Source organism: Pholis gunnellus (assembly GCF_910591455.1).
Source record: "Pholis gunnellus genome assembly, chromosome: 17".
Classification (NCBI taxonomy): Eukaryota; Metazoa; Chordata; class Actinopteri; order Perciformes; family Pholidae; genus Pholis; species Pholis gunnellus.
This window is the reverse complement of record NC_136544.1, coordinates 17,322,388-17,335,729: the sequence shown is the minus strand read 5'-3', so window position 1 is coordinate 17,335,729 and position 13,342 is coordinate 17,322,388. Positions and strand designations below refer to the sequence as shown.

Here is a 13,342-nt window from a genome sequence, read left to right as displayed (position 1 = left end):
CTGATAATTCAGAGTAATTAGAAGAGAGAGAAAAAGATCCCCATACAACACGGGGCCTCTTTGTGCCAGATCACATTTCTGACTTCAGCACTCTGAGTCACTAAGAGGCGAGTTTAGTGACTCAATGTTACTTCCTGTAATACAAAACGGCCCGAAAGAACTCAGACCCCACAGCGTGTTGATCCAACGATAAGAAACCTGACAAGTCTGCCGCACATGGTCCGCTGTTTTTATTTTGTGAGACACAATGGGTGCAAATCAGGTCATCTGTGTACGCTGCTGCCAGATGGACAGTGGTTGGGTGGTGCGGTGTTGACTGAGCAGCTGGATGTCTGTCCAGAATATCAGTGGAGGCTCCGCAGAGAGTTTAATCCACCAATTTGTATTTCTCTCTGTCGACTGCTGACATACAGACAATAAACCAGAACGTTAGTCTTGTTTCTATGTTGTTTATTTGTTTCTATTCTTTACTTTCTGCACTATTTCATGTCTCTTCTCTCCCATCTCATCTCATTCTAATCTACTTCGACATAATCTCTAATTCAATGTAATCTAATCTAATATCAACTCTAATCTAATGAAATCCAACATCATATAATTTAATCTCATGTCATTCTAATCTACTTTAATGTAACCTTTATTTAATTTAATGTAATCTAATATCACCTCTAATTTAATATAATCCAATCTCATCTCATCTCATCTGTGATATAAATGAGATGAGATATAAAGTAATGTAATCCAGTCTCACCTCATCCCATTTCATCAAATGTAATCTTACATTTAATGTAATTTAATGTAATTATGATCAAATCTCGTTTTAATTCTATCTCATCTTTATTGTACTGTAAAATGTAAACAGTCTGATTTCATCTCAAATGTACCCTAATGTCATGTAATCCAGTTTAATCCCATCTCATCACATTTAGTTTATCCTCATTTTATCTCATCTCATGTATTCACTCTCTCATCTTTAATCTAATTTCATCATTTTGAATTTAATGTTATTAATCTCTGTATTAATCTCATCACTTCTAATCTAAATGTAATATAATCTCATATCATGTCTTCTACTATAATTGAACTCATCACATCTCTAATCTGATGAAATCCAATCACATCTCCTTGTAACTGATCTCAAAGTCCTGCCTGCTGCGTTACAAAGCTGTTTTATTTAATGGAGAGAATACAGAAGCAAAGAAGAACTCACGACAGGAAAGCTGCTCACAGGAAATGGTGTGTTGTTGTTTGTGGTCAACAAGAAGGTGACACAAAAACACAAAGTCGGTTCCTCATCTGAAAACATTGTTTAGCTTTTTACAGGAAACCAGCTCCAGGCAGATGAAAGAATCAGGTCGACAGCGTCTCCAGTAAGTAATTGATTCCACATGGGATTCAGTGGAAGAGCTCGATCTGAGTCACCGACGCGAAACTACGGCAGCAAACACACACCGATCGGAGTATTTGGCACAAAAGAGATGATCTGTCAGGTGGTAGTCAGTTTCACTGGTCGTGTGATTTGTATTGTGACTCAGGAAACTCAACATTTAATGTGTTTTTTTGTGTCCACCGTCAGTGCTTCTGTACAGCAGCTTTCCAATGTTGTTATTTATTTCTCAGCAGTCTCAGTAGACATATCAAACTCAACATTTAGCATTTATTTAAGAGTCATCTGCTAGTCACATTTTATCTAAAGGTCAAAATGTCGTCATGCATCTGAGTTGTGTGTCGTTCTGTTTGCTCTTTTGTGTCTCCAGAGGCGGAACACAGGACCATTAAGAAAACCATCACGGAACAAAAATCATTCCATGATGAAGCTACTTTTGGCCTGAAATGAGAAATGAAAAAGTCTTAAACCTCGAGGACAAGACTAAGTTCTACTTCATGTGTGTCAATCTATACTTCTTAAAAAGGCTCCGTTAACTGCTAAACTAACCAGATTCCATATAATTGAATCATTTCTGCCACACACACTCCAGATGTTTACCTTTCCCATGAATGTGTTGAGATCTAAACTGTTTGTCAAATATGTTTCTGTAAATTCCACATTTATAAACCACGGCTGGGCAATATTATTATTCATATAAGTTATGATGTTAAGTTATTTACCAGGCAGTTTATCCTGAAAGACACTTGTGGGTATTTCACAAGATGTTATTCTTTGAAATTTTTCTCTCAGTCATGTTGGTGCAGTCAGCAGAAAAACATGTGAATGTGCACTTTCCTCCTCTTTTTCTATCCTTGTTTGAACTGTGCAGCCCACAGTGTTTATAGAGTAAACACACGGCATCTGTTTTTAACAGGCTCTATAGTCTGAAGCAACCTCAAAGCTGAGCTCTTTTTCTGTCGGATAAATGAAACACATGAGAGTGCAGCAGCTCTGAAAAGGCTACTGACTGAACATATTTACATTCAGGACGTATTTACCCGGAATAACCTCTGACGTTACCGGCAGAAGAGAAATCCTGTGACTGCTGAGCTACTACGCCACATACTTTCCTCACGAAAGGAATGCTGCTGCTGCTGCTCCCCAGTCAGACAGAGGGAGGAGGTCGCTGTTTTCTCCCAGTCAATGCACACTTTGGAATACCTTGTACCATAGAGGAGTCTACTTATAGGGGGGGGGGGGGGGGGGGGGCAGACTGAGAGAGTTTAAGACTTTCTTTTTGAAAACTTAAAGTTTTTCCTCCAGTATTCTCTGCTAATATTAGCCACATGAGCAGACTTTGTACAGATTAGTTTTGTAAAGTAAGCAAAAGCAGTCGCCAGCAGCAGGCTCTCTACCTTCTATTTATGGGCCCCCCCCCCCCCCCCCTTCCCAGACTGACGTCAGCAGAAAGTTATTTTCATGAATGGAGGGGGCGGTCACGAGGAATCGGTGACGTGAGTGCTTGCGGAAGCAGAGCGTGGAATGTTGGTACATTGTTGTTGTTTTGTAGTTAATTCAGTACGAGGATACACCGCTGCCCGTCTGCTGGACGCTTCACACCGACTGTGTCAAGTTACTCCGCCGCCTGTGTCGGAAACCTACTCCGCCAGTTTTTACGCATCACGGTCCACAAATATCCGCGTCCACAGAGGTGAGCTTGTGTGTGTGAGCGTGTTTTTTTTTCTTCTGGGAAGATGTTTTGACATGGCTTTTTTAAATTGCTGAAGTTGTCACAGTGACATATTGGCGCACGCAGATAGGAGTATGTTGACCACACGCGCCACTCGTGTAGGATACGTTGTTGGTCCCGGGCATGTTGACTTTGTAGAATGTTTCAGTCGCGTGGACACGTGTTGTGTTAGAGTAACATAACACAATGCCCAAAAAGTTCTGAGTAGTCGCGTGAAAAAAGTAGGGCACAACATTTTAAAAAACAGTATTTGAATAACTGCTTCTTTTGTTTTTACTTCATTTTTGCCAATTTTTAGGAAATTGAATCAGCCTGGTATTTTGTTAAAAACGAATTTAAGTGGATTTATTGTCTCAATGAGTGAAAGCGTTCAGGAAAGTATTTTATAAAAATGATATTAAATTAAAAAGTCTAAATCAGTAGATTCAAGTTAGTGTGATGTTTACAATGACAGCCTACTAAATTGTAATACGGTTACTGTTACAAAACGCAGTTCTGTATTACTGAGCGCCACAGAGCCAGTATCAGAAGTTGTTTCAAGGTTTTTTTTTTAAAGGGGAAAAAACGTGGTTTTGGTTATTTATAGCCTTCTTTATGTCACTCGAATTAGCTTTTTTGGGGGGAAATGGAAGTGAACTAAACTTCCTGACTGTCCCGTTTAAACTGTGTCATAGAGAACATTCTCGCATCCCCTTTAATTCTGCCACTCTTGCTGATTTCATTTCGGGATTTAATTTAGGCTTCTGTGATGCAAAATACCAGCCTACCTTTGACATTGGAAACAACACGTGGTCAGCATGTTAAGCATGTGGGACAAAGGGCACGATGAGAAGTTAGACCACCGGGGCTGACTGACCTACAAAAGGAGAAACAAGCAGTCACCAAACAGCAGGAGGAGCACATATTTCCACAAACAACTCACTCTAGTATTTGTTATCTAGTACGTATCTCCCTTTTAAGTAAACATAAGGAAACCTGTTAATAACACAACTTGACCTCAGAAATAATACTGCTGACTTAATTTAAAATAACTTGGACTTGTGACCGTTGTGATGAATTGATGGAACATATTTGTCTTTGAGTAACTTGTTTCACTTCGATGGTCACAGATTTCTATCTCAGAGGCTTTTGTGATTCACTGTTGTTTCTGGTGGGTGCACAGTGTCTGCTGCTTTCAGGCAGGCAGTGGGAGCGAGTGCACTCCTGTCATGAGGTTAACATGTGGTTCATACACCACAGTGATGATGTCTTCTTTGGATGGGGAAGTAACTGTGGCTGACTCATTTTACCACCATAATACTCAGTGGCAGTGACATCGGGAGAAATCCCCCTGAAAACACAGGATATAGTGTCATTGTCATCAGACATATAGGATTTCTCTTTTTGCTGGTCAGTAGCGATGGATGAAAGCGAAGGCACAACGTTTTTGTGGTCGAGTGTTGTGAAAGTGAAATAGCTGCGGTTTGCGACGCTGTGACTCAGAGGGAACACGCTCACCATGATGTGTTTTGCTCCTCTAACTGGAAAAAAGATGTCAAGTCTTGATTATTGACTTTGGGAGCCAGTGATTTTATCCACAGCTGAACATGGCAAACAGAGTGTATGCAGGCAATAACAGATGGATGTGTGAACAGGCCTGCTGTGCATCTGTCCAAAGTGACTCCCTGACAGTTATATAGCGTCTGAGACGGCTCACTCTGCCACCCACAGTGATTTGCATCCTGCCTTTTTGTTGCTTTTCTGTCAGTGGCCGGGTCTCAACCCGTTGCTTTCACCTCATTATGCGCAGAGGTGTGGCACGTGTTGAGATTACTCATTTATTTATTGAGCAACATTTATTATATTGTTTTACTTGGTGGGATATGATGTGTTATTGGGAATGCCTTGTCTGTTCTCACTGGGGCTGAGTCAAATGTCCTTCGCAACTTCCTGATTTCACAAGTGACTCAAATTGCATGTTGTCAGCAACACAAACAAGCACTTCATAGCATTCAGAATGTATGCTTTGCCGTCACATCTTGTTTTGCAAGTTCCTCAGCTAGTTATATTTAAGGAGAAGCACTAAAATCTGGACGGTCCTGGATAATTAATAACAGTATTTTCTTGCATTCTTGACATTTCTTTGAATCCCAGTGTCCCTGGTTGGGACAATATCAGATATTCTGTGAGTTCTCCTCCCTTTCCGCACAAAAGTTCTGGAGTTAACGCCAGACATTTCCAAGGTTCTCTGTACTTTTCCTTTCTCCCCGTGAAACAACGGGATTTTCCAGGGAATTGTCAGATTGGGAGGGTGTGATTCCCTGCCGCTGGTCGTCGCTTTTACCAGTAAACAGCATGACTCACTGCTCAGCTATGCTCTCCATTTCCTTCACATAATATCCCACCAAATGTGCTGCGCTGGAGAAAGAGCAGAGAGACGCGCGCACCGGTCTGCAGACAAATCTCTCCACCGCCTCTGAGAAAAATGCAAGAACAGCAAGCGCTTTCTCAGAGGAGTGCATCAGGCTGGCAAGGGCAGCAACACGTCTGCTTTCTGCTTAACCTACTCCTAAATTAAAGCAAAAAGAGAAGATAAACAAAGAGTCCAGACAAGCTAACTCTGCATTTATCACTGCAGCATGAACACATAAGTCTTTGATATGCTGTTTATTTTAGGAGGCGGCTGCACCCCACAGTTACCTGCTGTTACTGAAGTGCAGCCTTGAAGTTGACCAGATGCCTGACTTTAAAAACATGTATAAACAGTGAACAGATGATACATAGTTTAATAAACCTGACTTTGTCTCAAGTATAGACTTCGTGCATACACTATTTCATGAATTTGCTCATTAAGAGCTGGGGCAGATTTGTGCACATGTAAAAATGAGTCATTGCCTGTTTTTTCCTCCAGCATTCTCAAAAATAGCCTTAAAAGGGTCAGTTCATCTTCAAAGCAATGTGTACACCCAAAGAACAAAGTAGCAGGTTTACCAGAAAACATTCTGCTTTCCACATCAAATAAGACGTACGGCGTTTGTAATGGACAGTTGGTTAAGGAGTGTCACCCCGTGGCTCTAATCTGCTTGTTTTGTAACACTTTGTCATAATTTTGTGTTAACATTGCGGCTGAAATATAGTGCTTTTTGGGTTATTATCCATCAGAGTATCATCTTGAGGAATGGAACATTATTTCTTTGTTGTATGAAAAAGTAAAATGAAAGATAGACCCTCACTCTTGGCTGCCACGCATGTGCACACAGGCTGCCTTTGATTTGTTTGGGCAAGTGAAAGATGTGAGACGCTTTTGAATTCCAGACATTTTGTGAATATTGCAGCCGTTGTTTTACAAGTGGGGTTGTCTGAACTCCACCCCCATATAGCCGAGTGCATCGCGGGACATATTCACAGACAGAATGTTCCTTCTTTAGTGAACACTGTGTTGTGCATGTGAGGGTTTGCACATGTGTGTTCACTCAGGAATGTGGTTTTGTTCTTTGCCCGCCATCTGTGGCTTTTCTTTGAGGTATTTTCCCAGACTCCTTTTCTTACCGTTATGAAAAACCTAATATGAGTTGTGTTTTGACGAAAGTGAGAAGCCATGATTTGTTGTAAAATAAGTCTCGTCTGAGGGGCAAAACCATAAAGAGCGGATTTGGCTGTGTGATATAATTGCTGTTATTCCTCTGAGGAAACTTTGGCATCTTGATCAGGAAAACATTGTCTCTCTGCAAGTTGCAAAAACATAAGCTGGAGGCCCCTTGTATGAAGAGAGGGTGGCCCCAAACCACTTTCACCATGATCTTTGCAAGGAATATACCCAGGGACCCCCTCTGACGCAATACCACTTAAATTAGGCCGTTTGGGCCAACTACTTGTCGCGGAACGTATTTCAGTTCTTCATCTTTATTTAATGCTTCTTAAATCTCAATTATGCAATTCTTTGCTGCATGTGTTTTTACATTTTTGCTAAATCAATGAAGTACACCAGAGAGAGCAGCAGATGTTCTCTGAATGTCTAAACATGAATTTATGTGGCGCTGGGTTTAACTGGTACACGTATTTCTCATCTGTTTTATTTTCTTTTGTTTTTAGTGTTTATGTCACAAGCAGATGAACCTCATTCTGTGGACAGCAATGTTGAATTTAATATACAGTATCATAAATCATTGACATTGGTCAAATTAAAGACTACAGCGTTGTTTTTTGTATCGACTGCACTATTTCTTGCAATAAGGAACTGTAAATCAAGAGTTGCAAAGTCCTGTATTAGCAACATAGCCATGGGATGTGCAATTGTGATAAACATCCCAAAAAGAGCAGCCACACCCTGAGTAAGTCCTCACATGAAAGCTGCAGCTAACAGGCCTGCTGAGACTGTTTGCCCTCTTACTGAGGTATCACTTATCACTTGCTCACTTAAATTGTTTAGTTGGCAGAAATTTGTGTCAGCACTGTGGGCTAAATATATCCGCCAGAGTTAAATAAGGGCATAGAGCAGCTCAGGAAAGCCCAGTGTAAGAGGATCCAACCAGCGAGACACGGGCCTAAATCCACAGACTACATTGTCTCACAGCAAAAATACATCAGTGACTGTCAAGGAAAGTATTTCTCTGTGACACTATCTCCAGGAATGTTCCACATGCGTATCTACTGCCCTGTAAAGTTCAGCACAACTGTAAATGTTGTGCCGATGGTCTGTTTTAATGTGCCGTGAGGAGGCAGAGTGGTAGATACCGAGACATCCGATTAGGGGAATAAACAATGTACACTAAACTGGATTTAAGGGACAGACTGAGGATACAGGATGTTTATCAGTTATCAGCACAAGTTAGTGCTTCTTATTTGTACTATGAATAGGCTGTGGTGCGGTTATGAATGAGACTTGTTTACCCTTTTGGTGACCATGTGACTCACACTCCCACGCCCATTTGCAGGGCGTTTCCATGGCAGCAGTCGAGCATGGAACAGTGCACTCGTAGTCAGGCTGGTCTGCAGGTCCTGAAATGGAGCCTTGGGGGGGATGTGTGCCTCTCACAGGATCACAGCTCAGCGCTCTCGCTTTTTTTGGCCATGGCAGCAGTCAGGAAAGCATGTGCCTCACTGTAACGAGTACAGAGAGCCTTTTCTGAAAACTGCACCGGCCCAGAGAGCTTTGATGCAAAGTTGTGTAGAGAGAGGTTGTCTGATTCTGAGCTTGCTTGGTCTAGTGAACTACATTTGCCAGCACTCTCCAGTGCTTGTGTTTAATGTGGTCATGCTGCCCTCTGCTGGCGTCAGTGACTCTGTCATGCAAGCATAAATGTTGACACATGACGTAACCCTGGAATGTTGTTGAGGTGTCTTTAAAAGTGAATTTGTGGGGAGGAGTGCCAATCTTATGTTAGTATCTGCAATATAAAAAAGAAATATGCGTTAGTAGAAAAAGCATCGACATGTGTTACAAGTGGGAGTATCATCAAATACTACAATTTAAAAATACTTCAAATCCAAGTAAAAGTACAGAAGTATTCTCAGCAAAAATCTTTAAAATATAAAAACTAAAATGCCCCGTCAGTGATCTAAAATTACATAATATGCTATTTAATTATTATTTCTGATAGAAAGATGTGAGCAGAATTGTAATGTTGTAACTGGCCCACAGGGAGATCCTTTAAACTACATTATGCACATCATATTTTAAAAACTGATCATATTTTTGTCTCTAAAATCCTAATCTGTAATCAATAGTCAAATAAATGTAGTGGATTGAAAAGTACAATAATTCCCTATTAAATGTAGTGGAGTAGAAGAAGTAAAGGAAATACTTAACATGCCAGTGTCTCTAAATTGTATTTAGGTGATTTTTCCATCACCTTATATGTTGTTTCACTTTAATTTTTTATTTTTTCAGTGTGTCTTCTGTGAGATTCTGGCCAGTTGTCTGCATGCAGGGAATGACGACTAATTTTAAGACGAGCAAAGCTTTAAAGGTAAGTGAGAGAAGTTTGAGAAATGTGGATGTTGTTAATATTCAGACATGGTGGTGTCCTTCACCCTCTGCTCATGTCCTGCAGGTAAAGAAGGAGGCGGGTGAGAATGCCCCGGTGGTCAGCGACGACGAGTTGGTGGCCATGTCCGTTCGGGAGCTCAACCTGCACCTGCGTGGGTTGACCAAGGATGATGTTGCGAAGTTGAAGCAGCGGCGACGAACCCTGAAGAACCGGGGATACGCCGCCAGCTGCCGCATCAAACGTGTCACCCAGAAGGAGGAGCTGGAGAGACAAAAGATAGATCTGCAGCATGAGGTGGACAAGCTGGCCCGCGAGAACGCCAGCATGAAGTTGGAGCTGGATGCCCTGCGAGCCAAGTATGAGGCCCTGCAGTGTTTTGCCCGGTCCGTGACCCGCGGGCCCCTCTCGCCGGGCAAGGTGGCCACCACCAGCGTCATCACCATCATCAAGTCCTCCAACCACAACAACTCCAGCCCGACCCCGTTCTCAGCTCTCTCTCTCTCCTAGTGACAGGACTGGGCTCATGTTCTCCTGCCTGGTCCTTCCTGGTTCTGACCCAGCCTGAACCTACTCATCCTGTACTGAGAGGACGCTCGGTAGTTAGACTGAGGGATGGAATGGGGTGGCAAGCTTTATGTGACGTTATGCTGCATTCACAACTCTGTCTCTCTCCTTCTGTCCCTCTTACACAATCTACATTGTCTGTGCACTGTGCAAACTCCCACCTCCCCGGCCCCCCCAGCAAGGTACTGGGCCTCTGTGACTCCGTCCTACATGACTGTTAGCCCAGATTTGCATTTTACTCCAGTGTGAAAACGTATACGACATGCCTTAATGTGGCAGCGTTGGCCTGGGACTGCTACTAAGCAAAACACTTGAGAAGTTTAGTAGTACATACTGTATGTGACGGTACAGCCAATGCCAAATTACATTTTCTCTATGTACAAGGGTCTCAATGTAAATTGAGCCTTTGAAGCCGTTGCCTTAAAAGGGGATCTATAAGTGATCCATATAGATTTTCATAGAATACTTGCATGTAGTTTAACACAAAGAGGATTTATTGTTCCAGCTTTGAGGTCAGGTGGACACCACTTTGCAACAACAGTTGCCAGTGGTCTCCAACCAGTTGCCCTTCAAGAGCCAGCCAAACACAACAGATGTTTTCACTGATTAGCTCCTCTTCTCTGTTAGACGATGCCAAGCAGTAAAATCACCTGTTGTAGTGTTTGATTTGAAGTTGAAACCTGCCTACACATGGCTCTGAGGTCCATTATGGAGAGCACTGCATTATGCAGTTTGATGACTGACCAACGTTCAACTAAAGGCCTCTACTCGTGATGTGCTACAGTTTATATTTCTGTCGTCTTTCTCGGCCTAATTTAGGTTTTTTGTTCCGGCCAAAATGTGTACGCAAGCCTTTGCTGGACTTGTGGAATATTATAAAAGATGGCCATTTGTACCATTTTTCTTTTTACCTTAGATTTGCTGTCAGAGCTCATTCATGCAACGTTTTAGAAATTGTTGGATTTGTCAGAGGGGCTGAAAGGTGTTGTGTACAGTTAGCTATGTTGTTTAAGACATCGGAGGTGGTTGGACTGGTGCTGTAAGTGATTCTGTTGGTAGCTTTGTGGCCCGTTTTTAATTCACAACTTCTGCTCTAGTATTTTGAAAAGCAAAAGAGGTGAATACTTGTTTTCCACAGATTGTAAATGCGATTTGATTAAACAGGCAGATTTGGGAAGTGTACGACGTAGGAAAAAGATTAGTGAGCATTTGATAGGATTCAGGAATCATTGTAAAGCACTTAAAAGCAACTGTTAGGATGCAGTATAAAAGAAAACATTTCACAGGGCAGCGGATTCCTAGAGTTAGAGAGCGCCGACAGAAGCCATTCTTGTATTTCTGATGTTGGTTGGGCTTAATTGCATGACTATGATAAAACGTGGTATGATCGCCGACTGCAAGGTCAAGCCTAATGTACCTGAGGACAGTATCCTCTCCGATACGTATACCACAGCACTTACCGGGTTCTGTTTTGCCTCTTTCCTTTATTCGCAACTCTTTGGCAGGTAATCCATATTGGATATAGTGATAATGAGTGGTCCTTACAAGTGAAATGCAATTGAACTTTCTTACTGTATATTACAGACTACCGAAATGATAAAACTCCCACTGCCTCCTTTGTAACTTTACATTGAGAACTCCGTCCAAATAGAAATCATTCCTACTGCTGGGTCACGAGAAGTGCTGCTGCTGGTGTTGGTAACTCTGAAACAGTAGCCATTAACCTTGCTTTTGACACACTCTTCTGCAAGAGAACTCCTGACACCCATCTCTAGAAACGGTGATGTCACGACAACTAAATGCAGTAAATACCTTCCTCCTGTTGTACGTTTTGAGGTATCTAAATATGAAATTCACTTGAAATCAAGCCGTTCTTACTGAGGATCCATTCCTAATTTGGAGTGAAGTCAATAGAGATTGTTCATGTCAGGATTTTCTCTTGGCCAAGAGGACATGAGTTTTCCCCCTGTTCCATAGCTGCAAAGAACAGTTCGGGGAACTTTGCTGCTGTACAACCTGCTGTGATTTTTAGGCAGGGGCAATGCTGTGTTCTTACTTTTTGTATTTTCACTTGGTTTCTACGTTGATACATCCTGTTCTTTTTCTGATACTTAGTTTTGTATGCATATACAGTATAAATATATATATTACAGATTTTTCTATATTTATGTCTTCGACTATCCTGGGAGTGGTGTGATTATGTAATCATTGTTAATCAGTCTATGTTGACGCTGAACTTTTTCTGAGTAAGTTGTGTTCACATTTACAATGAGAAAACTACTTTCGTAACTTTAATGATATCTGTCTCGTTGTCAAAGTACAGACCGTGACTAGAGTTGCGTACAAGCTGCAACTAATTATCTGTAAGTTAAGAATTAACTATTAAAAAACAAGAAATTACATTGACTGCACATTCTCATAGATAGTAAAGAACATGTCATTTTACTTCATAACTTGTAAATCTGTTATAAACAATACTAAATAAATGTAGTCATTTGAGATTTGAAATCAAACTATGCTAAATTAATCCAAAGGCATCAAATTCTACACAATTTCTGGATAATTTAGCTGGAAATGTTTTACTTAAGCAAATTGGTACCCAATATTGAGTAAATGTTCAATTCTCAGTTGGGCCTTATGGGCTCCATTAGTTACAGAATGAATGACAACATTTATTCAGAAAAAGAAAGAAATTCTATTATTATTTTGGAACCTGCATGTAAGCCTAGTCTGTTGTTCTGGACACAAGGACAATACACTTTTCTCAAAATGCCAATTGATTTAGTTGACCGTTTCAAATGATGATGATCGTAACGCTTTTGTAACCTCTAAGAAACTTTACCGGAAAATAATTCCAAAGCTGCTAAAAACTGTCCACCCAGATCTTTGTGTGTCAAAATTGAGTCAGAAGCGCGCACACACTAGGCAGCACATCTTAAAAATAAAAACTGTAAGGAGTATACATTTCCATACTGTGCCATAGTAAAAAGACAAAACCTCTCTCCAGGTGAATTCAGTTCTTTGTTGTTAATCCTTCATCCGTGTGACGCAGCACAGGTCAAGCTCTCAAACACGTGTCGCTCTTAGGCTAGTTACCACAAGCAGTTATTTCAATTACATTTTCTACAAGCCACTTTTTTGCTGAAATAAAAGCAGACCTGTAAATAATGTTAGTGAGCGTTATACATGTAGACAAAGTATATGGGTGAGAAGAGGTAGAAGCATTACCTACCATGGATGAGTCTTTCTTCCTACAGTTGAAGCAACTGCAGCTTGTTATACAATACCAAGGAGCTGTAATGGAACCGTTTAAAGACATCCGTGGTTATTTTTACACATTTATGAACCATAACAATGCAAATGTATGTAAGGAAATTAGGTTTCTTGTGTATCTTGACTATGTATTCGAGTTTTTAATTTAAAAATCCGTCCTGAAAACATGACATTGATTAAATAAGATGTCACACACAAGCTTTGCCAGTCCAACAAGCTACAGTATTTAACTTTAGACATGTAGAAAGTCAGTTTTAGTACTCGAGATTGAAGAGGTTTCTACTATAAATTCAGAAGAAGCTCCACAACTGGAGCAGGTTATATGGATAATAGGGTTGTGGGTGAAAAACATGAAATGTTAGTTTAACATTAGCGGTTTCTATGTTTGTGTTTCGGATGTTAATGGTTTTCCTTGTT

General features: G+C 41.0%; 1 protein-coding gene across 1 annotated transcript; it reads left to right on the top strand.

Annotated features, from left to right (window-relative positions):
• The first annotated feature begins 2,957 nt into the window (after positions 1 to 2,957).
• mafk (v-maf avian musculoaponeurotic fibrosarcoma oncogene homolog K) lies at positions 2,958 to 13,284 on the top strand. Its single transcript, XM_079177709.1, has 3 exons — positions 2,958 to 3,080; positions 8,989 to 9,067; positions 9,152 to 13,284. Exons 2-3 carry the CDS (start codon positions 9,023 to 9,025, stop codon positions 9,593 to 9,595), a joined length of 489 nt encoding a protein of 162 aa, XP_079033835.1. The 5' UTR covers positions 2,958 to 3,080; positions 8,989 to 9,022; the 3' UTR covers positions 9,596 to 13,284.
• The last annotated feature ends 58 nt before the right edge of the window (positions 13,285 to 13,342 follow it).

Excerpts from the sequence above, each read along its gene's own strand:
- mafk (XM_079177709.1), top strand. The coding sequence starts at position 9,023 with ATGCAGGGAATGACGACTAATTTTAAGACGAGCAAAGCTTTAAAG. Across the intron at positions 9,068-9,151 it reads AGACGAGCAAAGCTTTAAAG|GTAAAGAAGGAGGCGGGTGA; the intron begins GTAAGTGAGAGA and ends CATGTCCTGCAG.